This window comes from Giraffa tippelskirchi, chromosome 11 (genome assembly GCF_054371585.1).
Source record: "Giraffa tippelskirchi isolate mGirTip1 chromosome 11, T2T-mGirTip1v1.2.pri, whole genome shotgun sequence".
Classification (NCBI taxonomy): domain Eukaryota; kingdom Metazoa; phylum Chordata; class Mammalia; order Artiodactyla; family Giraffidae; genus Giraffa; species Giraffa tippelskirchi.
In genome coordinates this window covers 76748980-76775641 of record NC_137285.1, presented here as the reverse complement: position 1 = coordinate 76775641, position 26662 = coordinate 76748980, and the positions used below count along the sequence as shown (strand labels likewise).

The following is a 26662-nucleotide window of genomic DNA, read 5'->3' as shown; positions in this document are numbered from 1 at the left end:
TCATTTGAAGTGCACTGTGGACGGGCTGCCATCTGCAGCTGCTACCACAGCAGCCAAGGGCTTTAGCTCCCGACTACCTCCCTTCCTTTGGAACTTGGGGGCCCTCTACTCCCCACTTGCACACCACAGACCTTTGCTGAGGATTGTGGGGACCCTCACTCAGTTTGCAGCACGTTGTAGCCATCCCTGTCCTCCCTTGAAACTCAGCTTGTGAGCTCCTTTGGAGCAGCGTGGCCCACCTGGCTGCAACGGAAGAGACACAGCTGACAGTGAAACAACAGCTTAGATCTGAGAGCCGGAAAGCTCTGTCAAAAGGGACCTCCCTCTTCACACCGTAGAGGCTGTAGGAGCCGCCAGGCTTTCGGAACCAGTGCTGGGGCCAAAATGACTCCACAGCTGTTTTCCTTCCTGGGGAGGGTTCTGGCTCGAGCGGGAATGGCTCAAGTCTCCTAAGGTTCTGAAAGCCCACTGTGTGCAGATTCACGGTACACAGAGAGGAAAAGGTGGAGTCCTAGCCTGGAGGTGGTCACAGCTCACGGATGAGCCAGGCAGGCAGGCAGGCAGGGCATGAGAACACCTGAGCTGCCTTCATGAGTGAATGGTGTGGGGGCAGAGGAAGAGAAGCCGGTCTGCTCCCTCGTGTGGTGCCCAGGGCAGGTTGTCCCCAGAGGAAACCCTTACGACGGTGAGGACTATCACTGCTGTTTCCCAAGGGGTTCCGTCGGTGCGTGTCTTCCCCGGAGCGGTCAGGCCGTCTCTCAAGTACACTGGCCATGGGCATTGCCTCTCCTTGGAACTTCCCATGTGTTTCTCTTTTTTATGGAACAGTGATTTTCTAGAGTGGTTCTGGGCCACAAGGATGTTGGGTCATTTTCTAGCCTTCTGTCATGAAGAACGCTTTCCTGGGCATGGGGGTGGTTTGTTGTTCCAGCTCCCTTTCTTGGCTTCTTTTGGGAGCTGGTGCAACAAGAGGAGCTCAGCCTCTGCCTTCTGGCTGAGATGTCACCCTTCAAACAGCAATGCCTGCCTGGAGATAATGATGGCAGTTGCCAAAAGGGCTTCGTTTGGCACATGGTATCTTGAAAGGACGTACACCGTCCTTTCAGCTATCAAAGGCTAGTTCAAATGACATAAAAATGAGAACTCTCCAATGGAGTCTTACAGTAGGTGGAGAGTCCGAAAAACACTCCTTCAGTCATTTCGCTGAGAGTCACTGATTGGGGACACCAAGAATATAGGAAGGAATGCAGAAAGAAAAGATGAAATTGTGTTCAGGATCGGGGGGAGGGATGAACAGGGCGTGCTTGCCTTGAATCCAGGCTTTGTTGGGGGGTGGGGCATAAAGATGGAACGGGTCTGAAACTACAAAGTGGTGATGGTAACACAGTATCACCAGAGTTACACAACAGTGTTCCCAGATTGCAACAATGATGAAAAAGTTTACTAATCCCAACTTAACCAACAAAAATACAGGAAACCATACAAAAAATAAAACATCACCAGAAAGGTGGAAACAAACCACATGCAAAGCAGTTCAGGGGAAAGGAACTCCATGTCCCCTGGGGGCAGACCGAGTTGCCGGCATCCACGGTGAGCAGACAGGGATGGAGGCTGCAGAGCCGACCGCTCCCCTGGACGTGGTGTTTCCGGTAAGGGCTCTGGGTCTCTGTCCAGAGCGGGGGCTCTTTCTCCCTGCAGGGCTGGGTGAGTCATCGTGGGCGTCTGGGTGTTGCGCGGGAGCCAGGGCAGGCTCTCCCTGCCGAGGCGGTGACTCTTCCTCTGCCTCGGGTTCTCTTGCCAAAGCCCGAGCAGGTAGAGGTGCACGTGGAGGTGGAGGTTCTCGCTGAGGGGGTGGGACATCAGTGCCTGGGGCTGGGGGTCCTGCAGGCACGGAGATCCGATCTGCCCGGTGTGCTGGCCAGTACCCAGCTGGCCTGGTGTCTCTGCGAGGGCAAGTCTCGCTTCTCCATCTGCCCTCGGTGGATCCCTGGGTCCTGCACCTGGAGCCACCACCTGTGTGGGGACAGGTCTGGGAAGTGGAGCCTGGTTCCAGTTGGAGGCCAGTGCTAGAGCTGGGGGAGAAGCAAAGTTTGCCCACAGGCCAGCCTTGGCATGTGCGTACCCCGGGACAGAAACCTTCCAAGAGGTTCCCAAAGAATACCCAGCGTCAGATGTCTTTTGGGACTGAAGTGTGCAAGATGGGGGGCGGGGGGTGTGAGGCCAGCGCTTGCTGCAGGCCCAGCAGCAGCTTTCGAGGACTCGTCCCTGTGTAGCTCAGCACCCCTCCCCACACACTCCCGTGCACCAGCCCCAGCGTCCTCACCTCTGTGCTGTGGCGTGCTGGGCTCCAGGTCCTCCTGGTGCCTCAGAGGCCGGGGTTCTCTGGACTCTGGGTCGGAGCCGGGTGTGCTGAGCTCCGTGGAAGCCTCAGATTGGGCCGCCGGCTGTATCCTGGGCGGTGTCTCGGCAGCAGGCCTTCCCCACCTCCGCGTCTCCCCCGGTGGGGCTGATGCCTCCGTGGGCACGCTGACCTGGAGCCTGCACTGGGCCTCACGGGCGGGCGGGTGGTGCTCCGACCCCTCCCTCTGGGAGCTGGATGGGGTGTCCCCATCCTCGGCCTCATCACGTGGGAAGCTCTGCAACGACAGTGACCGTCAGCCAGCCATGCTGGGAGTTTTCCGAGCTGGGCCTGGCCAGTGGAGCCGCTGCTTCTGCCTGCTCGAACTTCTCTTCCCAGAAGGGTCAGAGACGTGTGTCTGCTCAGATCCCCACCCGGGAGGAAAGAGACCCATCTGAGGGTGTGAGGTCAGCCTGGCCGGTCGGCGCTGCCCACACTCTCCCCATCCCGCCCAGCCTGCTCTCCCCTGGGGTGTGGGCACAACTTGTCCACAGGCTTCTGACCCCACATCCGCCTGGGCTTCCTTGAGGGAGACACAGCCCGAGAAACCCGCATCCCCACACACAGGCAAAGGACCCGGTGTTTCCGGGTGGCATGGGAGAGGTGGCCTGGCCCGGCCTGGGGCTCCCCGTGTTACCTTTCTGTTTCTCCGGGCAAAGGGCCAGAGGCCTCTCGGGGGTGTCCTGAGCCAACGTCGACAGGGTGCCCACGCACACTGCCTGTGAGCTCTCCTGAGGCCCCGGCCTCTGGGCAGGGGCAAACAGCAGAACATCTTGGCAGCAAGTGATCTGGCTGGGGGCTCCTCTCCGCTCTGGAGGCCTGGATACCCGGATTGCGGGTTCTGTTGGGTTCTGTTGCCGGCAGGTGACATCATTTCCTGGGGTTCGTGCTGAGGTCCCTTCCTCAAAACTTCCCAAGGGAATCTCTGGGTTTCTGACTGCTCGACCACCCCCCTTAGGCCATGTGCAGGCACAATGACACCCACACGGCCCAGCCCACAGCCCTGGGGAGGCCTGGGTTCAGCCAGGGCCTGAGCTCCGAGGACCATGCTGCTCTCAGACCAGGCTCCTTCTTCTCATAAGTGGTGTGGCCCTGGACAAGCATATGCCCCTCAGGGTTGCCCCAGTCTCTCCATCTGCAGAGTGGGGGTCATTCTCCCATCTGCTTCCTAGGTCTGTCGGCCTACGAGCAGCTCCATGCCTTTCCACCTGGGGCCGATATCACGTGGAGCTCGTGCGCTGAGACTTCAGAAAGAAAGATTCCATCCAGGGCTGACACAGCACAGAATGGGGCAGAACGAGGCCTGGATGCGCCGTGGAACCCAGGAAAAGGCACTCCCCCTCCTGACTGTTTTGAGACCCCGCATCCAAGTTGGAGGACCGAAAGGAAGACTCGAAGGTCTCCCTCTCTTATAGAAAAGAGTAGCCAACTTTCTGGTCCTCTGTTTCCATTGAGATTCTGTTCAAGGGTCCCAGCTCGGCTTCTGCGGGTGGCTGAGCTTCTAATGGCTCCCTGCGTTCTTGTCTTTTCCTCTCCAAACCTTCCGTCCTTTTCCCCCTTCTGGGGTGGAAGGGCGCTGTCATTGCTTCTACCTTCGAGACAGATTGAGGAATAGTCTGGACCATCGACTCCTTTCCTCTCTTTGGTTCCGTGTCTCTCTCTGGCTGTGTCCCTCTCTTTTCCTTTCTCAATTCCGTCTGTGTCTTCCTCTTTCTCTCTCGTGTGTGGATGGATGGATGGATGCTAGGGATGCACATGTATATGATTAGATGAGGGTTATGTTTTAGGGATAGGTTAGAGGGAGAGAAAGGCTTTAGGTCAGAGTTGGTCATGGGGGAAGGGTCAAGGGTGGTGGTGGTGTTTCTTGGAATCTGAGTGCTGTGCATTCTTCGTCTCTTTCCATATGAACCCCTTCTCAGATACACCACTTGCAAGGAGTCTCTCGTGTTCCGTTTCCTATCTTTTGCATTTGTGAATGCTTAGCCTCTCTGTTGTGAATAGGTTCCATTGGATGGAAACCCAGTGGTGTACTTCGTTTACCTCTTTCCCTTACTTGAAGAGACCCATTTCGACCTCCGCCCAGCAAATGGCAAGGAGACTCTGATGTTAAGGAGCCTTTGACCTACGCTTCTTTCTAGCTATCTCATGACATCAGTCTTTAGGGTGAGGTTTTTCCCCGATATTGAGGTGGTATGAGATCAAACCCAATAGCGTTCTTCAGATGTAGCTGTCTGGTTTTCCCATGGACATTGATTGAAGAGGCTTTCTTGTTCCCATTTGGATATTCTCACCGTCTGTGTCAGAGATGAGTTGACCATGGATGCTGGGGTTTGTTTCTGGACCCTCAACTTTATTCCATCGATCTGGATCTGTGTGTGTTGTTGTATTCCCAATAGCATACTGTCCTGCTGCTGCTGCTGCGGCTAAGTCACTTCAGTCGTGTCTGACTCTGCAAGACCCCATGGCCTGTAGCCTACCAGGCTCCTCCGTCCAGGACATTTTCCAGGCAAGAGTACTGGAGTGGGTCGCCATTGCCTTCTCCGATACTCTCCTGAGGATCCTAGTTTGGTCGTCTAATTTCCTTTCACACAACCTTGGATGTCCGTATCGGGGCTTTTTCGTCGGATTGTATTGACAATGTAGGCTCTTTTCTGTTTCCGTACCCCTTTTGCAATTCTTTGTTCGGTGCGAAAATGCATTGGCATTTTGGGAGGAATAGCATGGAAGCTGTGGATTGCCATGTGGGGCTGTGACATGATTTTCCCAGTAGGAATTCTTTCAAGCCCTGAGCACAGCTTCTCTTTCCAGTGATTGGTGTGGGCTTGATCTTCCTCCTTCCATCTCTCGCCGTTTTGTGAGAACAGGTCCATCCTTCCCTTCTGGGGTAGATGGACTCGTGGATATCACTTCAGTGAATGGCATTGTCAGTGGGGGTGATAATTCCCTTCTCATTGGAAGACTTTGCTGTGAGTATTAGAAATGCAAGTGACTTCTCTTCCCCTTCCTCCCTGTCCATGTCTCAGAGCCACCGGGAAACAGAGGCCTCATCCACGGTCACACAGGCCTGAGGGGGTGCAACTAGACTGTTGTTTCTTCAGGCCCTCAGTGCTGGACATCATCCGGGATACTCTGTGTGTGTCTTCCTCCGTCTGGTGTCCCTTCAGACCTTTCCCTAGTTTTCACAGGCTTGTTGTGTTGGCGTTCTTTGTCTGTTTGGAGACACATCCTTGATAAGCTTTGTGTTTCCACTAATTCGTCTCGCGATGTATGACCTGTCTTTTGCTTTTGTAATGAGGTCTTTCCCACAGTAGATATCTTTGATTTTGCAAAGTCCACTGTATTCTCTGGGTTTTTTTTGTGGACTGCCTTTTAGTTTTGTGTGTGAAGACTCAAAGCACGTGTCCGGTTTCTGCTCATTGTTCTTCTAGATTTGTGACAAGTTTTCATGGAAAGTTTGTCTAGGGATAACTGGAAGTGAACTCGGTGTAAGGTGTCAAGTCTCCATCTCCATTCATGTCATCCCCTGCAGTTTCCAATTCCCTGTTCCTGAGTGGTTTTGGAGATCTTGTGGGAAGGTTGGTTGCATTGGAGTTTGCATTTCCACCTTGATTCGATTCACACTGTTCTGCCCTCAGGGACACTGTCAAGGGGGAGTGAGGAGCAGCCTGCACTTCCAGCAGTGACCACACGGTGGGGCGAGTGCTGCTCTCCCCTCTGGGAGCCCCAGGCCACAGGCATCCCAGTGAGGAGCCAGCTCTGTGCTCAGCTGAAAGGAGTTAGTCTCTCAGGAGCCTCGGAGCCCTTGCCTTTGGATCACCCAGGGTGGGCATTTACTGGGACAGAAAAAATTGCCCTGAATTCCATGGACGGAAGAGCCTGGCTGTGTAGAGTTGGTGAGTTGCCGTGAATCAGACACAACTGAGGACACAAAAATTCAATAGATTAAAACACATTTTGGGGGTGGGGGGGAGTGAAAGTGGGTGATGTGGGTTTTTTTGTCTTATATAATAGCCAAGGGAAATCTAGTTTAAACCTAAATTCACATAGATGGGAAAGGTATAGCTCTCCGTCACCCTATTTAAAAAAAAAAAAAAAACTACTAAACTTTTCTGAAAGTTTATTTAGTAGCTTCCTTGAGCAGTTTATTGTGGAGCATTTTTTTTTTCTGTGACATTGGCCTCATTAAAAATTATGGTTTGCCTTTAGTGGATAATTTTGTTCATTGGTTTCTTAGAGAACCTTGGTAATCTTTGAGTTTCCTGGGGAGTATGGTCACATGACCTGGCCCTGGCCAATCGGTGCGTTCCACCTCCCTGGCCACTGTGATTGGCTCCGGGCTGGGGCAGTGCCCAATCGGGGCCCAGGGCCGGGCCTCACGTTGGAAGCCAGGGGAAGACGAGCTCTCGTCCTGCTGGGGTAGGGGAAGGGGTGGGGCCGGGGGAGGTCAGGCTCCAGCAGTGGGAGGGGCTTGAGGTCCGCCTGCGGCAGTTGGTGACGTTCCTGCTCCCCTCAGGGCAGAGCCGCCGGCCTGAGAATGAGGGCGCTGCTGAGCCCAGGGGCTGGGATGGCCCGTTGCTGCTGTGGTCCCAGAGCTCCACCCGAGACCTGAGGGAAGCCGTCTGCCCGTGAGTCCTCTCCCGCTTGTCTGTCAGCTTGTTTGAAGCATGCTGGGTTTTCTGCCCAGCTGGCTAAGGGGAGTCCCTGGAAATGCAAGGGTGTGGGTTTTGGCAGACTTCAGGGAAGACATGCCAGATGAGCCTGGGAGACTCCAGCTTAAGCTGGATTCAGGAGATATCTCTTCGGGCCAGCTAGTAATTGTAGGATAAGCCTAATGAGTCTTCACAGGATGAAGAGAGTAACGTGCCAAGGTAGCAATTGATGTCCTCATTCGAGAGGATGAAGCTGGTGCTCAGAGAAGGGGGGAACTTGGCCACAGCAAGGAGGTGTGCACCCAGACAGAACCCCCCAGATCCGGCCATTGGAGCTCAGGGAGGCCACTGGTGTGGCTTGTCCCTGTGGCAGGGCCCGAGGCAGGCAGCCCACCCTGATTCCTGCGGGGGCCTGACTTGGGAAGTGCCATCTGGTAGCTTTGAGACTCACCAAACCAAATTGCACTGGAGAGAGGAGGGACACCTTCCTTCATCCACCCCCCACCCCCGCCGGATTCCCACATACCCTGACCCCTTTCTCTCGATTTCGGAGCCATTTCCAGAGTCCCGCTCATATGACCTCATTTGAAGTGCACTGTGGACGGGCTGCCATCTGCAGCTGCTACCACAGCAGCCAAGGGCTTTAGCTCCCGACTACCTCCCTTCCTTTGGAACTTGGGGGCCCTCTACTCCCCACTTGCACACCACAGACCTTTGCTGAGGATTGTGGGGACCCTCACTCAGTTTGCAGCACGTTGTAGCCATCCCTGTCCTCCCTTGAAACTCAGCTTGTGAGCTCCTTTGGAGCAGCGTGGCCCACCTGGCTGCAACGGAAGAGACACAGCTGACAGTGAAACAACAGCTTAGATCTGAGAGCCGGAAAGCTCTGTCAAAAGGGACCTCCCTCTTCACACCGTAGAGGCTGTAGGAGCCGCCAGGCTTTCGGAACCAGTGCTGGGGCCAAAATGACTCCACAGCTGTTTTCCTTCCTGGGGAGGGTTCTGGCTCGAGCGGGAATGGCTCAAGTCTCCTAAGGTTCTGAAAGCCCACTGTGTGCAGATTCACGGTACACAGAGAGGAAAAGGTGGAGTCCTAGCCTGGAGGTGGTCACAGCTCACGGATGAGCCAGGCAGGCAGGCAGGCAGGGCATGAGAACACCTGAGCTGCCTTCATGAGTGAATGGTGTGGGGGCAGAGGAAGAGAAGCCGGTCTGCTCCCTCGTGTGGTGCCCAGGGCAGGTTGTCCCCAGAGGAAACCCTTACGACGGTGAGGACTATCACTGCTGTTTCCCAAGGGGTTCCGTCGGTGCGTGTCTTCCCCGGAGCGGTCAGGCCGTCTCTCAAGTACACTGGCCATGGGCATTGCCTCTCCTTGGAACTTCCCATGTGTTTCTCTTTTTTATGGAACAGTGATTTTCTAGAGTGGTTCTGGGCCACAAGGATGTTGGGTCATTTTCTAGCCTTCTGTCATGAAGAACGCTTTCCTGGGCGTGGGGGTGGTTTGTTGTTCCAGCTCCCTTTCTTGGCTTCTTTTGGGAGCTGGTGCAACAAGAGGAGCTCAGCCTCTGCCTTCTGGCTGAGATGTCACCCTTCAAACAGCAATGCCTGCCTGGAGATAATGATGGCAGTTGCCAAAAGGGCTTCGTTTGGCACATGGTATCTTGAAAGGACGTACACCGTCCTTTCAGCTATCAAAGGCTAGTTCAAATGACATAAAAATGAGAACTCTCCAATGGAGTCTTACAGTAGGTGGAGAGTCCGAAAAACACTCCTTCAGTCATTTCGCTGAGAGTCACTGATTGGGGACACCAAGAATATAGGAAGGAATGCAGAAAGAAAAGATGAAATTGTGTTCAGGATCGGGGGGAGGGATGAACAGGGCGTGCTTGCCTTGAATCCAGGCTTTGTTGGGGGGTGGGGCATAAAGATGGAACGGGTCTGAAACTACAAAGTGGTGATGGTAACACAGTATCACCAGAGTTACACAACAGTGTTCCCAGATTGCAACAATGATGAAAAAGTTTACTAATCCCAACTTAACCAACAAAAATACAGGAAACCATACAAAAAATAAAACATCACCAGAAAGGTGGAAACAAACCACATGCAAAGCAGTTCAGGGGAAAGGAACTCCATGTCCCCTGGGGGCAGACCGAGTTGCCGGCATCCACGGTGAGCAGACAGGGATGGAGGCTGCAGAGCCGACCGCTCCCCTGGACGTGGTGTTTCCGGTAAGGGCTCTGGGTCTCTGTCCAGAGCGGGGGCTCTTTCTCCCTGCAGGGCTGGGTGAGTCATCGTGGGCGTCTGGGTGTTGCACGGGAGCCAGGGCAGGCTCTCCCTGCCGAGGCGGTGACTCTTCCTCTGCCTCGGGTTCTCTTGCCAAAGCCCGAGCAGGTAGAGGTGCACGTGGAGGTGGAGGTTCTCGCTGAGGGGGTGGGACATCAGTGCCTGGGGCTGGGGGTCCTGCAGGCACGGAGATCCGATCTGCCCGGTGTGCTGGCCAGTACCCAGCTGGCCTGGTGTCTCTGCGAGGGCAAGTCTCGCTTCTCCATCTGCCCTCGGTGGATCCCTGGGTCCTGCACCTGGAGCCACCACCTGTGTGGGGACAGGTCTGGGAAGTGGAGCCTGGTTCCAGTTGGAGGCCAGTGCTAGAGCTGGGGGAGAAGCAAAGTTTGCCCACAGGCCAGCCTTGGCATGTGCGTACCCCGGGACAGAAACCTTCCAAGAGGTTCCCAAAGAATACCCAGCGTCAGATGTCTTTTGGGACTGAAGTGTGCAAGATGGGGGGCGGGGGGTGTGAGGCCAGCGCTTGCTGCAGGCCCAGCAGCAGCTTTCGAGGACTCGTCCCTGTGTAGCTCAGCACCCCTCCCCACACACTCCCGTGCACCAGCCCCAGCGTCCTCACCTCTGTGCTGTGGCGTGCTGGGCTCCAGGTCCTCCTGGTGCCTCAGAGGCCGGGGTTCTCTGGACTCTGGGTCGGAGCCGGGTGTGCTGAGCTCCGTGGAAGCCTCAGACTGGGCCGCCGGCTGTATCCTGGGCGGTGTCTCGGCAGCAGGCCTTCCCCACCTCCGCGTCTCCCCCGGTGGGGCTGATGCCTCCGTGGGCACGCTGACCTGGAGCCTGCACTGGGCCTCACGGGCGGGCGGGTGGTGCTCCGACCCCTCCCTCTGGGAGCTGGATGGGGTGTCCCCGTCCTCGGCCTCATCACGTGGGAAGCTCTGCAACGACAGTGACCGTCAGCCAGCCATGCTGGGAGTTTTCCGAGCTGGGCCTGGCCAGTGGAGCCGCTGCTTCTGCCTGCTCGAACTTCTCTTCCCAGAAGGGTCAGAGACGTGTGTCTGCTCAGATCCCCACCCGGGAGGAAAGAGACCCATCTGAGGGTGTGAGGTCAGCCTGGCCGGTCGGCGCTGCCCACACTCTCCCCATCCCGCCCAGCCTGCTCTCCCCTGGGGTGTGGGCACAACTTGTCCACAGGCTTCTGACCCCACATCCGCCTGGGCTTCCTTGAGGGAGACACAGCCCGAGAAACCCGCATCCCCACACACAGGCAAAGGACCCGGTGTTTCCGGGTGGCATGGGAGAGGTGGCCTGGCCCGGCCTGGGGCTCCCCGTGTTACCTTTCTGTTTCTCCGGGCAAAGGGCCAGAGGCCTCTCGGGGGTGTCCTGAGCCAACGTCGACAGGGTGCCCACGCACACTGCCTGTGAGCTCTCCTGAGGCCCCGGCCTCTGGGCAGGGGCAAACAGCAGAACATCTTGGCAGCAAGTGATCTGGCTGGGGGCTCCTCTCCGCTCTGGAGGCCTGGATACCCGGATTGCGGGTTCTGTTGGGTTCTGTTGCCGGCAGGTGACATCATTTCCTGGGGTTCGTGCTGAGGTCCCTTCCTCAAAACTTCCCAAGGGAATCTCTGGGTTTCTGACTGCTCGACCACCCCCCTTAGGCCATGTGCAGGCACAATGACACCCACACGGCCCAGCCCACAGCCCTGGGGAGGCCTGGGTTCAGCCAGGGCCTGAGCTCCGAGGACCATGCTGCTCTCAGACCAGGCTCCTTCTTCTCATAAGTGGTGTGGCCCTGGACAAGCATATGCCCCTCAGGGTTGCCCCAGTCTCTCCATCTGCAGAGTGGGGGTCATTCTCCCATCTGCTTCCTAGGTCTGTCGGCCTACGAGCAGCTCCATGCCTTTCCACCTGGGGCCGATATCACGTGGAGCTCGTGCGCTGAGACTTCAGAAAGAAAGATTCCATCCAGGGCTGACACAGCACAGAATGGGGCAGAACGAGGCCTGGATGCGCCGTGGAACCCAGGAAAAGGCACTCCCCCTCCTGACTGTTTTGAGACCCCGCATCCAAGTTGGAGGACCGAAAGGAAGACTCGAAGGTCTCCCTCTCTTATAGAAAAGAGTAGCCAACTTTCTGGTCCTCTGTTTCCATTGAGATTCTGTTCAAGGGTCCCAGCTCGGCTTCTGCGGGTGGCTGAGCTTCTAATGGCTCCCTGCGTTCTTGTCTTTTCCTCTCCAAACCTTCCGTCCTTTTCCCCCTTCTGGGGTGGAAGGGCGCTGTCATTGCTTCTACCTTCGAGACAGATTGAGGAATAGTCTGGACCATCGACTCCTTTCCTCTCTTTGGTTCCGTGTCTCTCTCTGGCTGTGTCCCTCTCTTTTCCTTTCTCAATTCCGTCTGTGTCTTCCTCTTTCTCTCTCGTGTGTGGATGGATGGATGGATGCTAGGGATGCACATGTATATGATTAGATGAGGGTTATGTTTTAGGGATAGGTTAGAGGGAGAGAAAGGCTTTAGGTCAGAGTTGGTCATGGGGGAAGGGTCAAGGGTGGTGGTGGTGTTTCTTGGAATCTGAGTGCTGTGCATTCTTCGTCTCTTTCCATATGAACCCCTTCTCAGATACACCACTTGCAAGGAGTCTCTCGTGTTCCGTTTCCTATCTTTTGCATTTGTGAATGCTTAGCCTCTCTGTTGTGAATAGGTTCCATTGGATGGAAACCCAGTGGTGTACTTCGTTTACCTCTTTCACTTACTTGAAGAGACCCATTTCGACCTCCGCCCAGCAAATGGCAAGGAGACTCTGATGTTAAGGAGCCTTTGACCTACGCTTCTTTCTAGCTATCTCATGACATCAGTCTTTAGGGTGAGGTTTTTCCCCGATATTGAGGTGGTCTGAGATCAAACCCAATAGCGTTCTTCAGATGCAGCTGTCTGGTTTTCCCATGGACATTGATTGAAGAGGCTTTCTTGTTCCCATTTGGATATTCTCACCGTCTGTGTCAGAGATGAGTTGACCATGGATGCTGGGGTTTGTTTCTGGACCCTCAACTTTATTCCATCGATCTGGATCTGTGTGTGTTGTTGTATTCCCAATAGCATACTGTCCTGCTGCTGCTGCTGCAGCTAAGTCACTTCAGTCGTGTCTGACTTTGCAAGACCCCATGGCCTGTAGCCTACCAGGCTCCTCCGTCCAGGACATTTTCCAGGCAAGAGTACTGGAGTGGGTCGCCATTGCCTCCTCCGATACTCTCCTGAGGATCCTAGTTTGGTCGTCTAATTTCCTTTCACACAACCTTGGATGTCCGTATCGGGGCTTTTTCGTCGGATTGTATTGACAATGTAGGCTCTTTTCTGTTTCCGTACCCCTTTTGCAATTCTTTGTTCGGTGCGAAAATGCATTGGCATTTTGGGAGGAATAGCATGGAAGCTGTGGATTGCCATGTGGGGCTGTGACATGATTTTCCCAGTAGGAATTCTTTCAAGCCCTGAGCACAGCTTCTCTTTCCAGTGATTGGTGTGGGCTTGATCTTCCTCCTTCCATCTCTCGCCGTTTTGTGAGAACAGGTCCATCCTTCCCTTCTGGGGTAGATGGACTCGTGGATATCACTTCAGTGAATGGCATTGTCAGTGGGGGTGATAATTCCCTTCTCATTGGAAGACTTTGCTGTGAGTATTAGAAATGCAAGTGACTTCTCTTCCCCTTCCTCCCTGTCCATGTCTCAGAGCCACCGGGAAACAGAGGCCTCATCCACGGTCACACAGGCCTGAGGGGGTGCAACTAGACTGTTGTTTCTTCAGGCCCTCAGTGCTGGACATCATCCGGGATACTCTGTGTGTGTCTTCCTCCGTCTGGTGTCCCTTCAGACCTTTCCCTAGTTTTCACAGGCTTGTTGTGTTGGCGTTCTTTGTCTGTTTGGAGACACATCCTTGATAAGCTTTGTGTTTCCACTCATTCGTCTCGCGATGTATGACCTGTCTTTTGCTTTTGTAATGAGGTCTTTCCCACAGTAGATATCTTTGATTTTGCAAAGTCCACTGTATTCTCTGGGTTTTTTTTGTGGACTGCCTTTTAGTTTTGTGTGTGAAGACTCAAAGCACGTGTCCGGTTTCTGCTCATTGTTCTTCTAGATTTGTGACAAGTTTTCATGGAAAGTTTGTCTAGGGATAACTGGAAGTGAACTCGGTGTAAGGTGTCAAGTCTCCATCTCCATTCATGTCATCCCCTGCAGTTTCCAATTCCCTGTTCCTGAGTGGTTTTGGAGATCTTGTGGGAAGGTTGGTTGCATTGGAGTTTGCCTTTCCACCTTGATTCGATTCACACTGTTCTGCCCTCAGGGACACTGTCAAGGGGGAGTGAGGAGCAGCCTGCACTTCCAGCAGTGACCACACGGTGGGGCGAGTGCTGCTCTCCCCTCTGGGAGCCCCAGGCCACAGGCATCCCAGTGAGGAGCCAGCTCTGTGCTCAGCTGAAAGGAGTTAGTCTCTCAGGAGCCTCGGAGCCCTTGCCTTTGGATCACCCAGGGTGGGCATTTACTGGGACAGAAAAAATTGCCCTGAATTCCATGGACGGAAGAGCCTGGCTGTGTAGAGTTGGTGAGTTGCCGTGAATCAGACACAACTGAGGACACAAAAATTCAATAGATTAAAACACATTTTGGGGGTGGGGGGGAGTGAAAGTGGGTGATGTGGGTTTTTTTGTCTTATATAATAGCCAAGGGAAATCTAGTTTAAACCTAAATTCACATAGATGGGAAAGGTATAGCTCTCCGTCACCCTATTTAAAAAAAAAAAAAAAACTACTAAACTTTTCTGAAAGTTTATTTAGTAGCTTCCTTGAGCAGTTTATTGTGGAGCATTTTTTTTTTCTGTGACATTGGCCTCATTAAAAATTATGGTTTGCCTTTAGTGGATAATTTTGTTCATTGGTTTCTTAGAGAACCTTGGTAATCTTTGAGTTTCCTGGGGAGTATGGTCACATGACCTGGCCCTGGCCAATCGGTGCGTTCCACCTCCCTGGCCACTGTGATTGGCTCCGGGCTGGGGCAGTGCCCAATCGGGGCCCAGGGCCGGGCCTCACGTTGGAAGCCAGGGGAAGACGAGCTCTCGTCCTGCTGGGGTAGGGGAAGGGGTGGGGCCGGGGGAGGTCAGGCTCCAGCAGTGGGAGGGGCTTGAGGTCCGCCTGCGGCAGTTGGTGACGTTCCTGCTCCCCTCAGGGCAGAGCCGCCGGCCTGAGAATGAGGGCGCTGCTGAGCCCAGGGGCTGGGATGGCCCGTTGCTGCTGTGGTCCCAGAGCTCCACCCGAGACCTGAGGGAAGCCGTCTGCCCGTGAGTCCTCTCCCGCTTGTCTGTCAGCTTGTTTGAAGCATGCTGGGTTTTCTGCCCAGCTGGCTAAGGGGAGTCCCTGGAAATGCAAGGGTGTGGGTTTTGGCAGACTTCAGGGAAGACATGCCAGATGAGCCTGGGAGACTCCAGCTTAAGCTGGATTCAGGAGATATCTCTTCGGGCCAGCTAGTAATTGTAGGATAAGCCTAATGAGTCTTCACAGGATGAAGAGAGTAACGTGCCAAGGTAGCAATTGATGTCCTCATTCGAGAGGATGAAGCTGGTGCTCAGAGAAGGGGGGAACTTGGCCACAGCAAGGAGGTGTGCACCCAGACAGAACCCCCCAGATCCGGCCATTGGAGCTCAGGGAGGCCACTGGTGTGGCTTGTCCCTGTGGCAGGGCCCGAGGCAGGCAGCCCACCCTGATTCCTGCGGGGGCCTGACTTGGGAAGTGCCATCTGGTAGCTTTGAGACTCACCAAACCAAATTGCACTGGAGAGAGGAGGGACACCTTCCTTCATCCACCCCCCACCCCCGCCGGATTCCCACATACCCTGACCCCTTTCTCTCGATTTCGGAGCCATTTCCAGAGTCCCGCTCATATGACCTCATTTGAAGTGCACTGTGGACGGGCTGCCATCTGCAGCTGCTACCACAGCAGCCAAGGGCTTTAGCTCCCGACTACCTCCCTTCCTTTGGAACTTGGGGGCCCTCTACTCCCCACTTGCACACCACAGACCTTTGCTGAGGATTGTGGGGACCCTCACTCAGTTTGCAGCACGTTGTAGCCATCCCTGTCCTCCCTTGAAACTCAGCTTGTGAGCTCCTTTGGAGCAGCGTGGCCCACCTGGCTGCAACGGAAGAGACACAGCTGACAGTGAAACAACAGCTTAGATCTGAGAGCCGGAAAGCTCTGTCAAAAGGGACCTCCCTCTTCACACCGTAGAGGCTGTAGGAGCCGCCAGGCTTTCGGAACCAGTGCTGGGGCCAAAATGACTCCACAGCTGTTTTCCTTCCTGGGGAGGGTTCTGGCTCGAGCGGGAATGGCTCAAGTCTCCTAAGGTTCTGAAAGCCCACTGTGTGCAGATTCACGGTACACAGAGAGGAAAAGGTGGAGTCCTAGCCTGGAGGTGGTCACAGCTCACGGATGAGCCAGGCAGGCAGGCAGGCAGGGCATGAGAACACCTGAGCTGCCTTCATGAGTGAATGGTGTGGGGGCAGAGGAAGAGAAGCCGGTCTGCTCCCTCGTGTGGTGCCCAGGGCAGGTTGTCCCCAGAGGAAACCCTTACGACGGTGAGGACTATCACTGCTGTTTCCCAAGGGGTTCCGTCGGTGCGTGTCTTCCCCGGAGCGGTCAGGCCGTCTCTCAAGTACACTGGCCATGGGCATTGCCTCTCCTTGGAACTTCCCATGTGTTTCTCTTTTTTATGGAACAGTGATTTTCTAGAGTGGTTCTGGGCCACAAGGATGTTGGGTCATTTTCTAGCCTTCTGTCATGAAGAACGCTTTCCTGGGCATGGGGGTGGTTTGTTGTTCCAGCTCCCTTTCTTGGCTTCTTTTGGGAGCTGGTGCAACAAGAGGAGCTCAGCCTCTGCCTTCTGGCTGAGATGTCACCCTTCAAACAGCAATGCCTGCCTGGAGATAATGATGGCAGTTGCCAAAAGGGCTTCGTTTGGCACATGGTATCTTGAAAGGACGTACACCGTCCTTTCAGCTATCAAAGGCTAGTTCAAATGACATAAAAATGAGAACTCTCCAATGGAGTCTTACAGTAGGTGGAGAGTCCGAAAAACACTCCTTCAGTCATTTCGCTGAGAGTCACTGATTGGGGACACCAAGAATATAGGAAGGAATGCAGAAAGAAAAGATGAAATTGTGTTCAGGATCGGGGGGAGGGATGAACAGGGCGTGCTTGCCTTGAATCCAGGCTTTGTTGGGGGGTGGGGCATAAAGATGGAACGGGTCTGAAACTACAAAGTGGTGATGGTAACACAGTATCACCAGAGTTACACAACAGTGTTCCCAGATTGCAACAATGATGAAAAAGTTTACTAATCCCAACTTAACCAACAAAAATACAGGAAACCATACAAAAAATAAAACATCACCAGAAAGGTGGAAACAAACCACATGCAAAGCAGTTCAGGGGAAAGGAACTCCATGTCCCCTGGGGGCAGACCGAGTTGCCGGCATCCACGGTGAGCAGACAGGGATGGAGGCTGCAGAGCCGACCGCTCCCCTGGACGTGGTGTTTCCGGTAAGGGCTCTGGGTCTCTGTCCAGAGCGGGGGCTCTTTCTCCCTGCAGGGCTGGGTGAGTCATCGTGGGCGTCTGGGTGTTGCGCGGGAGCCAGGGCAGGCTCTCCCTGCCGAGGCGGTGACTCTTCCTCTGCCTCGGGTTCTCTTGCCAAAGCCCGAGCAGGTAGAGGTGCACGTGGAGGTGGAGGTTCTCGCTGAGGGGGTGGGACATCAGTGCCTGGGGCTGGGGGTCCTGCAGGCACGGAGATCCGATCTGCCCGGTGTGCTGGCCAGTACCCAGCTGGCCTGGTGTCTCTGCGAGGGCAAGTCTCGCTTCTCCATCTGCCCTCGGTGGATCCCTGGGTCCTGCACCTGGAGCCACCACCTGTGTGGGGACAGGTCTGGGAAGTGGAGCCTGGTTCCAGTTGGAGGCCAGTGCTAGAGCTGGGGGAGAAGCAAAGTTTGCCCACAGGCCAGCCTTGGCATGTGCGTACCCCGGGACAGAAACCTTCCAAGAGGTTCCCAAAGAATACCCAGCGTCAGATGTCTTTTGGGACTGAAGTGTGCAAGATGGGGGGCGGGGGGTGTGAGGCCAGCGCTTGCTGCAGGCCCAGCAGCAGCTTTCGAGGACTCGTCCCTGTGTAGCTCAGCACCCCTCCCCACACACTCCCGTGCACCAGCCCCAGCGTCCTCACCTCTGTGCTGTGGCGTGCTGGGCTCCAGGTCCTCCTGGTGCCTCAGAGGCCGGGGTTCTCTGGACTCTGGGTCGGAGCCGGGTGTGCTGAGCTCCGTGGAAGCCTCAGATTGGGCCGCCGGCTGTATCCTGGGCGGTGTCTCGGCAGCAGGCCTTCCCCACCTCCGCGTCTCCCCCGGTGGGGCTGATGCCTCCGTGGGCACGCTGACCTGGAGCCTGCACTGGGCCTCACGGGCGGGCGGGTGGTGCTCCGACCCCTCCCTCTGGGAGCTGGATGGGGTGTCCCCATCCTCGGCCTCATCACGTGGGAAGCTCTGCAACGACAGTGACCGTCAGCCAGCCATGCTGGGAGTTTTCCGAGCTGGGCCTGGCCAGTGGAGCCGCTGCTTCTGCCTGCTCGAACTTCTCTTCCCAGAAGGGTCAGAGACGTGTGTCTGCTCAGATCCCCACCCGGGAGGAAAGAGACCCATCTGAGGGTGTGAGGTCAGCCTGGCCGGTCGGCGCTGCCCACACTCTCCCCATCCCGCCCAGCCTGCTCTCCCCTGGGGTGTGGGCACAACTTGTCCACAGGCTTCTGACCCCACATCCGCCTGGGCTTCCTTGAGGGAGACACAGCCCGAGAAACCCGCATCCCCACACACAGGCAAAGGACCCGGTGTTTCCGGGTGGCATGGGAGAGGTGGCCTGGCCCGGCCTGGGGCTCCCCGTGTTACCTTTCTGTTTCTCCGGGCAAAGGGCCAGAGGCCTCTCGGGGGTGTCCTGAGCCAACGTCGACAGGGTGCCCACGCACACTGCCTGTGAGCTCTCCTGAGGCCCCGGCCTCTGGGCAGGGGCAAACAGCAGAACATCTTGGCAGCAAGTGATCTGGCTGGGGGCTCCTCTCCGCTCTGGAGGCCTGGATACCCGGATTGCGGGTTCTGTTGGGTTCTGTTGCCGGCAGGTGACATCATTTCCTGGGGTTCGTGCTGAGGTCCCTTCCTCAAAACTTCCCAAGGGAATCTCTGGGTTTCTGACTGCTCGACCACCCCCCTTAGGCCATGTGCAGGCACAATGACACCCACACGGCCCAGCCCACAGCCCTGGGGAGGCCTGGGTTCAGCCAGGGCCTGAGCTCCGAGGACCATGCTGCTCTCAGACCAGGCTCCTTCTTCTCATAAGTGGTGTGGCCCTGGACAAGCATATGCCCCTCAGGGTTGCCCCAGTCTCTCCATCTGCAGAGTGGGGGTCATTCTCCCATCTGCTTCCTAGGTCTGTCGGCCTACGAGCAGCTCCATGCCTTTCCACCTGGGGCCGATATCACGTGGAGCTCGTGCGCTGAGACTTCAGAAAGAAAGATTCCATCCAGGGCTGACACAGCACAGAATGGGGCAGAACGAGGCCTGGATGCGCCGTGGAACCCAGGAAAAGGCACTCCCCCTCCTGACTGTTTTGAGACCCCGCATCCAAGTTGGAGGACCGAAAGGAAGACTCGAAGGTCTCCCTCTCTTATAGAAAAGAGTAGCCAACTTTCTGGTCCTCTGTTTCCATTGAGATTCTGTTCAAGGGTCCCAGCTCGGCTTCTGCGGGTGGCTGAGCTTCTAATGGCTCCCTGCGTTCTTGTCTTTTCCTCTCCAAACCTTCCGTCCTTTTCCCCCTTCTGGGGTGGAAGGGCGCTGTCATTGCTTCTACCTTCGAGACAGATTGAGGAATAGTCTGGACCATCGACTCCTTTCCTCTCTTTGGTTCCGTGTCTCTCTCTGGCTGTGTCCCTCTCTTTTCCTTTCTCAATTCCGTCTGTGTCTTCCTCTTTCTCTCTCGTGTGTGGATGGATGGATGGATGCTAGGGATGCACATGTATATGATTAGATGAGGGTTATGTTTTAGGGATAGGTTAGAGGGAGAGAAAGGCTTTAGGTCAGAGTTGGTCATGGGGGAAGGGTCAAGGGTGGTGGTGGTGTTTCTTGGAATCTGAGTGCTGTGCATTCTTCGTCTCTTTCCATATGAACCCCTTCTCAGATACACCACTTGCAAGGAGTCTCTCGTGTTCCGTTTCCTATCTTTTGCATTTGTGAATGCTTAGCCTCTCTGTTGTGAATAGGTTCCATTGGATGGAAACCCAGTGGTGTACTTCGTTTACCTCTTTCCCTTACTTGAAGAGACCCATTTCGACCTCCGCCCAGCAAATGGCAAGGAGACTCTGATGTTAAGGAGCCTTTGACCTACGCTTCTTTCTAGCTATCTCATGACATCAGTCTTTAGGGTGAGGTTTTTCCCCGATATTGAGGTGGTATGAGATCAAACCCAATAGCGTTCTTCAGATGTAGCTGTCTGGTTTTCCCATGGACATTGATTGAAGAGGCTTTCTTGTTCCCATTTGGATATTCTCACCGTCTGTGTCAGAGATGAGTTGACCATGGATGCTGGGGTTTGTTTCTGGACCCTCAACTTTATTCCATCGATCTGGATCTGTGTGTGTTGTTGTATTCCCAATAGCATACTGTCCTGCTGCTGCTGCTGCGGCTAAGTCACTTCAGTCGTGTCTGACTCTGCAAGACCCCATGGCCTGTAGCCTACCAGGCTCCTCCGTCCAGGACATTTTCCAGGCAAGAGTACTGGAGTGGGTCGCCATTGCCTTCTCCGATACTCTCCTGAGGATCCTAGTTTGGTCGTCTAATTTCCTTTCACACAACCTTGGATGTCCGTATCGGGGCTTTTTCGTCGGATTGTATTGACAATGTAGGCTCTTTTCTGTTTCCGTACCCCTTTTGCAATTCTTTGTTCGGTGCGAAAATGCATTGGCATTTTGGGAGGAATAGCATGGAAGCTGTGGATTGCCATGTGGGGCTGTGACATGATTTTCCCAGTAGGAATTCTTTCAAGCCCTGAGCACAGCTTCTCTTTCCAGTGATTGGTGTGGGCTTGATCTTCCTCCTTCCATCTCTCGCCGTTTTGTGAGAACAGGTCCATCCTTCCCTTCTGGGGTAGATGGACTCGTGGATATCACTTCAGTGAATGGCATTGTCAGTGGGGGTGATAATTCCCTTCTCATTGGAAGACTTTGCTGTGAGTATTAGAAATGCAAGTGACTTCTCTTCCCCTTCCTCCCTGTCCATGTCTCAGAGCCACCGGGAAACAGAGGCCTCATCCACGGTCACACAGGCCTGAGGGGGTGCAACTAGACTGTTGTTTCTTCAGGCCCTCAGTGCTGGACATCATCCGGGATACTCTGTGTGTGTCTTCCTCCGTCTGGTGTCCCTTCAGACCTTTCCCTAGTTTTCACAGGCTTGTTGTGTTGGCGTTCTTTGTCTGTTTGGAGACACATCCTTGATAAGCTTTGTGTTTCCACTAATTCGTCTCGCGATGTATGACCTGTCTTTTGCTTTTGTAATGAGGTCTTTCCCACAGTAGATATCTTTGATTTTGCAAAGTCCACTGTATTCTCTGGGTTTTTTTTGTGGACTGCCTTTTAGTTTTGTGTGTGAAGACTCAAAGCACGTGTCCGGTTTCTGCTCATTGTTCTTCTAGATTTGTGACAAGTTTTCATGGAAAGTTTGTCTAGGGATAACTGGAAGTGAACTCGGTGTAAGGTGTCAAGTCTCCATCTCCATTCATGTCATCCCCTGCAGTTTCCAATTCCCTGTTCCTGAGTGGTTTTGGAGATCTTGTGGGAAGGTTGGTTGCATTGGAGTTTGCATTTCCACCTTGATTCGATTCACACTGTTCTGCCCTCAGGGACACTGTCAAGGGGGAGTGAGGAGCAGCCTGCACTTCCAGCAGTGACCACACGGTGGGGCGAGTGCTGCTCTCCCCTCTGGGAGCCCCAGGCCACAGGCATCCCAGTGAGGAGCCAGCTCTGTGCTCAGCTGAAAGGAGTTAGTCTCTCAGGAGCCTCGGAGCCCTTGCCTTTGGATCACCCAGGGTGGGCATTTACTGGGACAGAAAAAATTGCCCTGAATTCCATGGACGGAAGAGCCTGGCTGTGTAGAGTTGGTGAGTTGCCGTGAATCAGACACAACTGAGGACACAAAAATTCAATAGATTAAAACACATTTTGGGGGTGGGGGGGAGTGAAAGTGGGTGATGTGGGTTTTTTTGTCTTATATAATAGCCAAGGGAAATCTAGTTTAAACCTAAATTCACATAGATGGGAAAGGTATAGCTCTCCGTCACCCTATTTAAAAAAAAAAAAAAAACTACTAAACTTTTCTGAAAGTTTATTTAGTAGCTTCCTTGAGCAGTTTATTGTGGAGCATTTTTTTTTTCTGTGACATTGGCCTCATTAAAAATTATGGTTTGCCTTTAGTGGATAATTTTGTTCATTGGTTTCTTAGAGAACCTTGGTAATCTTTGAGTTTCCTGGGGAGTATGGTCACATGACCTGGCCCTGGCCAATCGGTGCGTTCCACCTCCCTGGCCACTGTGATTGGCTCCGGGCTGGGGCAGTGCCCAATCGGGGCCCAGGGCCGGGCCTCACGTTGGAAGCCAGGGGAAGACGAGCTCTCGTCCTGCTGGGGTAGGGGAAGGGGTGGGGCCGGGGGAGGTCAGGCTCCAGCAGTGGGAGGGGCTTGAGGTCCGCCTGCGGCAGTTGGTGACGTTCCTGCTCCCCTCAGGGCAGAGCCGCCGGCCTGAGAATGAGGGCGCTGCTGAGCCCAGGGGCTGGGATGGCCCGTTGCTGCTGTGGTCCCAGAGCTCCACCCGAGACCTGAGGGAAGCCGTCTGCCCGTGAGTCCTCTCCCGCTTGTCTGTCAGCTTGTTTGAAGCATGCTGGGTTTTCTGCCCAGCTGGCTAAGGGGAGTCCCTGGAAATGCAAGGGTGTGGGTTTTGGCAGACTTCAGGGAAGACATGCCAGATGAGCCTGGGAGACTCCAGCTTAAGCTGGATTCAGGAGATATCTCTTCGGGCCAGCTAGTAATTGTAGGATAAGCCTAATGAGTCTTCACAGGATGAAGAGAGTAACGTGCCAAGGTAGCAATTGATGTCCTCATTCGAGAGGATGAAGCTGGTGCTCAGAGAAGGGGGGAACTTGGCCACAGCAAGGAGGTGTGCACCCAGACAGAACCCCCCAGATCCGGCCATTGGAGCTCAGGGAGGCCACTGGTGTGGCTTGTCCCTGTGGCAGGGCCCGAGGCAGGCAGCCCACCCTGATTCCTGCGGGGGCCTGACTTGGGAAGTGCCATCTGGTAGCTTTGAGACTCACCAAACCAAATTGCACTGGAGAGAGGAGGGACACCTTCCTTCATCCACCCCCCACCCCCGCCGGATTCCCACATACCCTGACCCCTTTCTCTCGATTTCGGAGCCATTTCCAGAGTCCCGCTCATATGACCTCATTTGAAGTGCACTGTGGACGGGCTGCCATCTGCAGCTGCTACCACAGCAGCCAAGGGCTTTAGCTCCCGACTACCTCCCTTCCTTTGGAACTTGGGGGCCCTCTACTCCCCACTTGCACACCACAGACCTTTGCTGAGGATTGTGGGGACCCTCACTCAGTTTGCAGCACGTTGTAGCCATCCCTGTCCTCCCTTGAAACTCAGCTTGTGAGCTCCTTTGGAGCAGCGTGGCCCACCTGGCTGCAACGGAAGAGACACAGCTGACAGTGAAACAACAGCTTAGATCTGAGAGCCGGAAAGCTCTGTCAAAAGGGACCTCCCTCTTCACACCGTAGAGGCTGTAGGAGCCGCCAGGCTTTCGGAACCAGTGCTGGGGCCAAAATGACTCCACAGCTGTTTTCCTTCCTGGGGAGGGTTCTGGCTCGAGCGGGAATGGCTCAAGTCTCCTAAGGTTCTGAAAGCCCACTGTGTGCAGATTCACGGTACACAGAGAGGAAAAGGTGGAGTCCTAGCCTGGAGGTGGTCACAGCTCACGGATGAGCCAGGCAGGCAGGCAGGCAGGGCATGAGAACACCTGAGCTGCCTTCATGAGTGAATGGTGTGGGGGCAGAGGAAGAGAAGCCGGTCTGCTCCCTCGTGTGGTGCCCAGGGCAGGTTGTCCCCAGAGGAAACCCTTACGACGGTGAGGACTATCACTGCTGTTTCCCAAGGGGTTCCGTCGGTGCGTGTCTTCCCCGGAGCGGTCAGGCCGTCTCTCAAGTACACTGGCCATGGGCATTGCCTCTCCTTGGAACTTCCCATGTGTTTCTCTTTTTTATGGAACAGTGATTTTCTAGAGTGGTTCTGGGCCACAAGGATGTTGGGTCATTTTCTAGCCTTCTGTCATGAAGAACGCTTTCCTGGGCGTGGGGGTGGTTTGTTGTTCCAGCTCCCTTTCTTGGCTTCTTTTGGGAGCTGGTGCAACAAGAGGAGCTCAGCCTCTGCCTTCTGGCTGAGATGTCACCCTTCAAACAGCAATGCCTGCCTGGAGATAATGATGGCAGTTGCCAAAAGGGCTTCGTTTGGCACATGGTATCTTGAAAGGACGTACACCGTCCTTTCAGCTATCAAAGGCTAGTTCAAATGACATAAAAATGAGAACTCTCCAATGGAGTCTTACAGTAGGTGGAGAGTCCGAAAAACACTCCTTCAGTCATTTCGCTGAGAGTCACTGATTGGGGACACCAAGAATATAGGAAGGAATGCAGAAAGAAAAGATGAAATTGTGTTCAGGATCGGGGGGAGGGATGAACAGGGCGTGCTTGCCTTGAATCCAGGCTTTGTTGGGGGGTGGGGCATAAAGATGGAACGGGTCTGAAACTACAAAGTGGTGATGGTAACACAGTATCACCAGAGTTACACAACAGTGTTCCCAGATTGCAACAATGATGAAAAAGTTTACTAATCCCAACTTAACCAACAAAAATACAGGAAACCATACAAAAAATAAAACATCACCAGAAAGGTGGAAACAAACCACATGCAAAGCAGTTCAGGGGAAAGGAACTCCATGTCCCCTGGGGGCAGACCGAGTTGCCGGCATCCACGGTGAGCAGACAGGGATGGAGGCTGCAGAGCCGACCGCTCCCCTGGACGTGGTGTTTCCGGTAAGGGCTCTGGGTCTCTGTCCAGAGCGGGGGCTCTTTCTCCCTGCAGGGCTGGGTGAGTCATCGTGGGCGTCTGGGTGTTGCACGGGAGCCAGGGCAGGCTCTCCCTGCCGAGGCGGTGACTCTTCCTCTGCCTCGGGTTCTCTTGCCAAAGCCCGAGCAGGTAGAGGTGCACGTGGAGGTGGAGGTTCTCGCTGAGGGGGTGGGACATCAGTGCCTGGGGCTGGGGGTCCTGCAGGCACGGAGATCCGATCTGCCCGGTGTGCTGGCCAGTACCCAGCTGGCCTGGTGTCTCTGCGAGGGCAAGTCTCGCTTCTCCATCTGCCCTCGGTGGATCCCTGGGTCCTGCACCTGGAGCCACCACCTGTGTGGGGACAGGTCTGGGAAGTGGAGCCTGGTTCCAGTTGGAGGCCAGTGCTAGAGCTGGGGGAGAAGCAAAGTTTGCCCACAGGCCAGCCTTGGCATGTGCGTACCCCGGGACAGAAACCTTCCAAGAGGTTCCCAAAGAATACCCAGCGTCAGATGTCTTTTGGGACTGAAGTGTGCAAGATGGGGGGCGGGGGGTGTGAGGCCAGCGCTTGCTGCAGGCCCAGCAGCAGCTTTCGAGGACTCGTCCCTGTGTAGCTCAGCACCCCTCCCCACACACTCCCGTGCACCAGCCCCAGCGTCCTCACCTCTGTGCTGTGGCGTGCTGGGCTCCAGGTCCTCCTGGTGCCTCAGAGGCCGGGGTTCTCTGGACTCTGGGTCGGAGCCGGGTGTGCTGAGCTCCGTGGAAGCCTCAGACTGGGCCGCCGGCTGTATCCTGGGCGGTGTCTCGGCAGCAGGCCTTCCCCACCTCCGCGTCTCCCCCGGTGGGGCTGATGCCTCCGTGGGCACACTGACCTGGAGCCTGCACTGGGCCTCACGGGCGGGCGGGTGGTGCTCCGACCCCTCCCTCTGGGAGCTGGATGGGGTGTCCCCGTCCTCGGCCTCATCACGTGGGAAGCTCTGCAACGACAGTGACCGTCAGCCAGCCATGCTGGGAGTTTTCCGAGCTGGGCCTGGCCAGTGGAGCCGCTGCTTCTGCCTGCTCGAACTTCTCTTCCCAGAAGGGTCAGAGACGTGTGTCTGCTCAGATCCCCACCCGGGAGGAAAGAGACCCATCTGAGGGTGTGAGGTCAGCCTGGCCGGTCGGCGCTGCCCACACTCTCCCCATCCCGCCCAGCCTGCTCTCCCCTGGGGTGTGGGCACAACTTGTCCACAGGCTTCTGACCCCACATCCGCCTGGGCTTCCTTGAGGGAGACACAGCCCGAGAAACCCGCATCCCCACACACAGGCAAAGGACCCGGTGTTTCCGGGTGGCATGGGAGAGGTGGCCTGGCCCGGCCTGGGGCTCCCCGTGTTACCTTTCTGTTTCTCCGGGCAAAGGGCCAGAGGCCTCTCGGGGGTGTCCTGAGCCAACGTCGACAGGGTGCCCACGCACACTGCCTGTGAGCTCTCCTGAGGCCCCGGCCTCTGGGCAGGGGCAAACAGCAGAACATCTTGGCAGCAAGTGATCTGGCTGGGGGCTCCTCTCCGCTCTGGAGGCCTGGATACCCGGATTGCGGGTTCTGTTGGGTTCTGTTGCCGGCAGGTGACATCATTTCCTGGGGTTCGTGCTGAGGTCCCTTCCTCAAAACTTCCCAAGGGAATCTCTGGGTTTCTGACTGCTCGACCACCCCCCTTAGGCCATGTGCAGGCACAATGACACCCACACGGCCCAGCCCACAGCCCTGGGGAGGCCTGGGTTCAGCCAGGGCCTGAGCTCCGAGGACCATGCTGCTCTCAGACCAGGCTCCTTCTTCTCATAAGTGGTGTGGCCCTGGACAAGCATATGCCCCTCAGGGTTGCCCCAGTCTCTCCATCTGCAGAGTGGGGGTCATTCTCCCATCTGCTTCCTAGGTCTGTCGGCCTACGAGCAGCTCCATGCCTTTCCACCTGGGGCCGATATCACGTGGAGCTCGTGCGCTGAGACTTCAGAAAGAAAGATTCCATCCAGGGCTGACACAGCACAGAATGGGGCAGAACGAGGCCTGGATGCGCCGTGGAACCCAGGAAAAGGCACTCCCCCTCCTGACTGTTTTGAGACCCCGCATCCAAGTTGGAGGAC

General features: G+C 55.3%; 2 protein-coding genes across 1 annotated transcript; one reads left to right on the top strand and one right to left on the bottom strand.

Moving 5' to 3' along the window:
* The window catches only part of LOC145527546 (uncharacterized), a 131263-nt gene that overhangs the window by 53499 nt on the left and 51102 nt on the right, over nucleotides 1–26662 (top strand).
* On the bottom strand, nucleotides 9040–10856 carry LOC145527524 (uncharacterized). Its single transcript, XM_081545620.1, has 3 exons — nucleotides 10664–10856; nucleotides 9952–10264; nucleotides 9040–9700 (listed from the first exon to the last, which is right to left on the bottom strand). The coding sequence occupies exons 1-3, from the start codon at nucleotides 10796–10798 to the stop codon at nucleotides 9072–9074; spliced, it is 1077 nt and encodes a 358-aa protein (XP_081401746.1). The 5' UTR covers nucleotides 10799–10856; the 3' UTR covers nucleotides 9040–9071.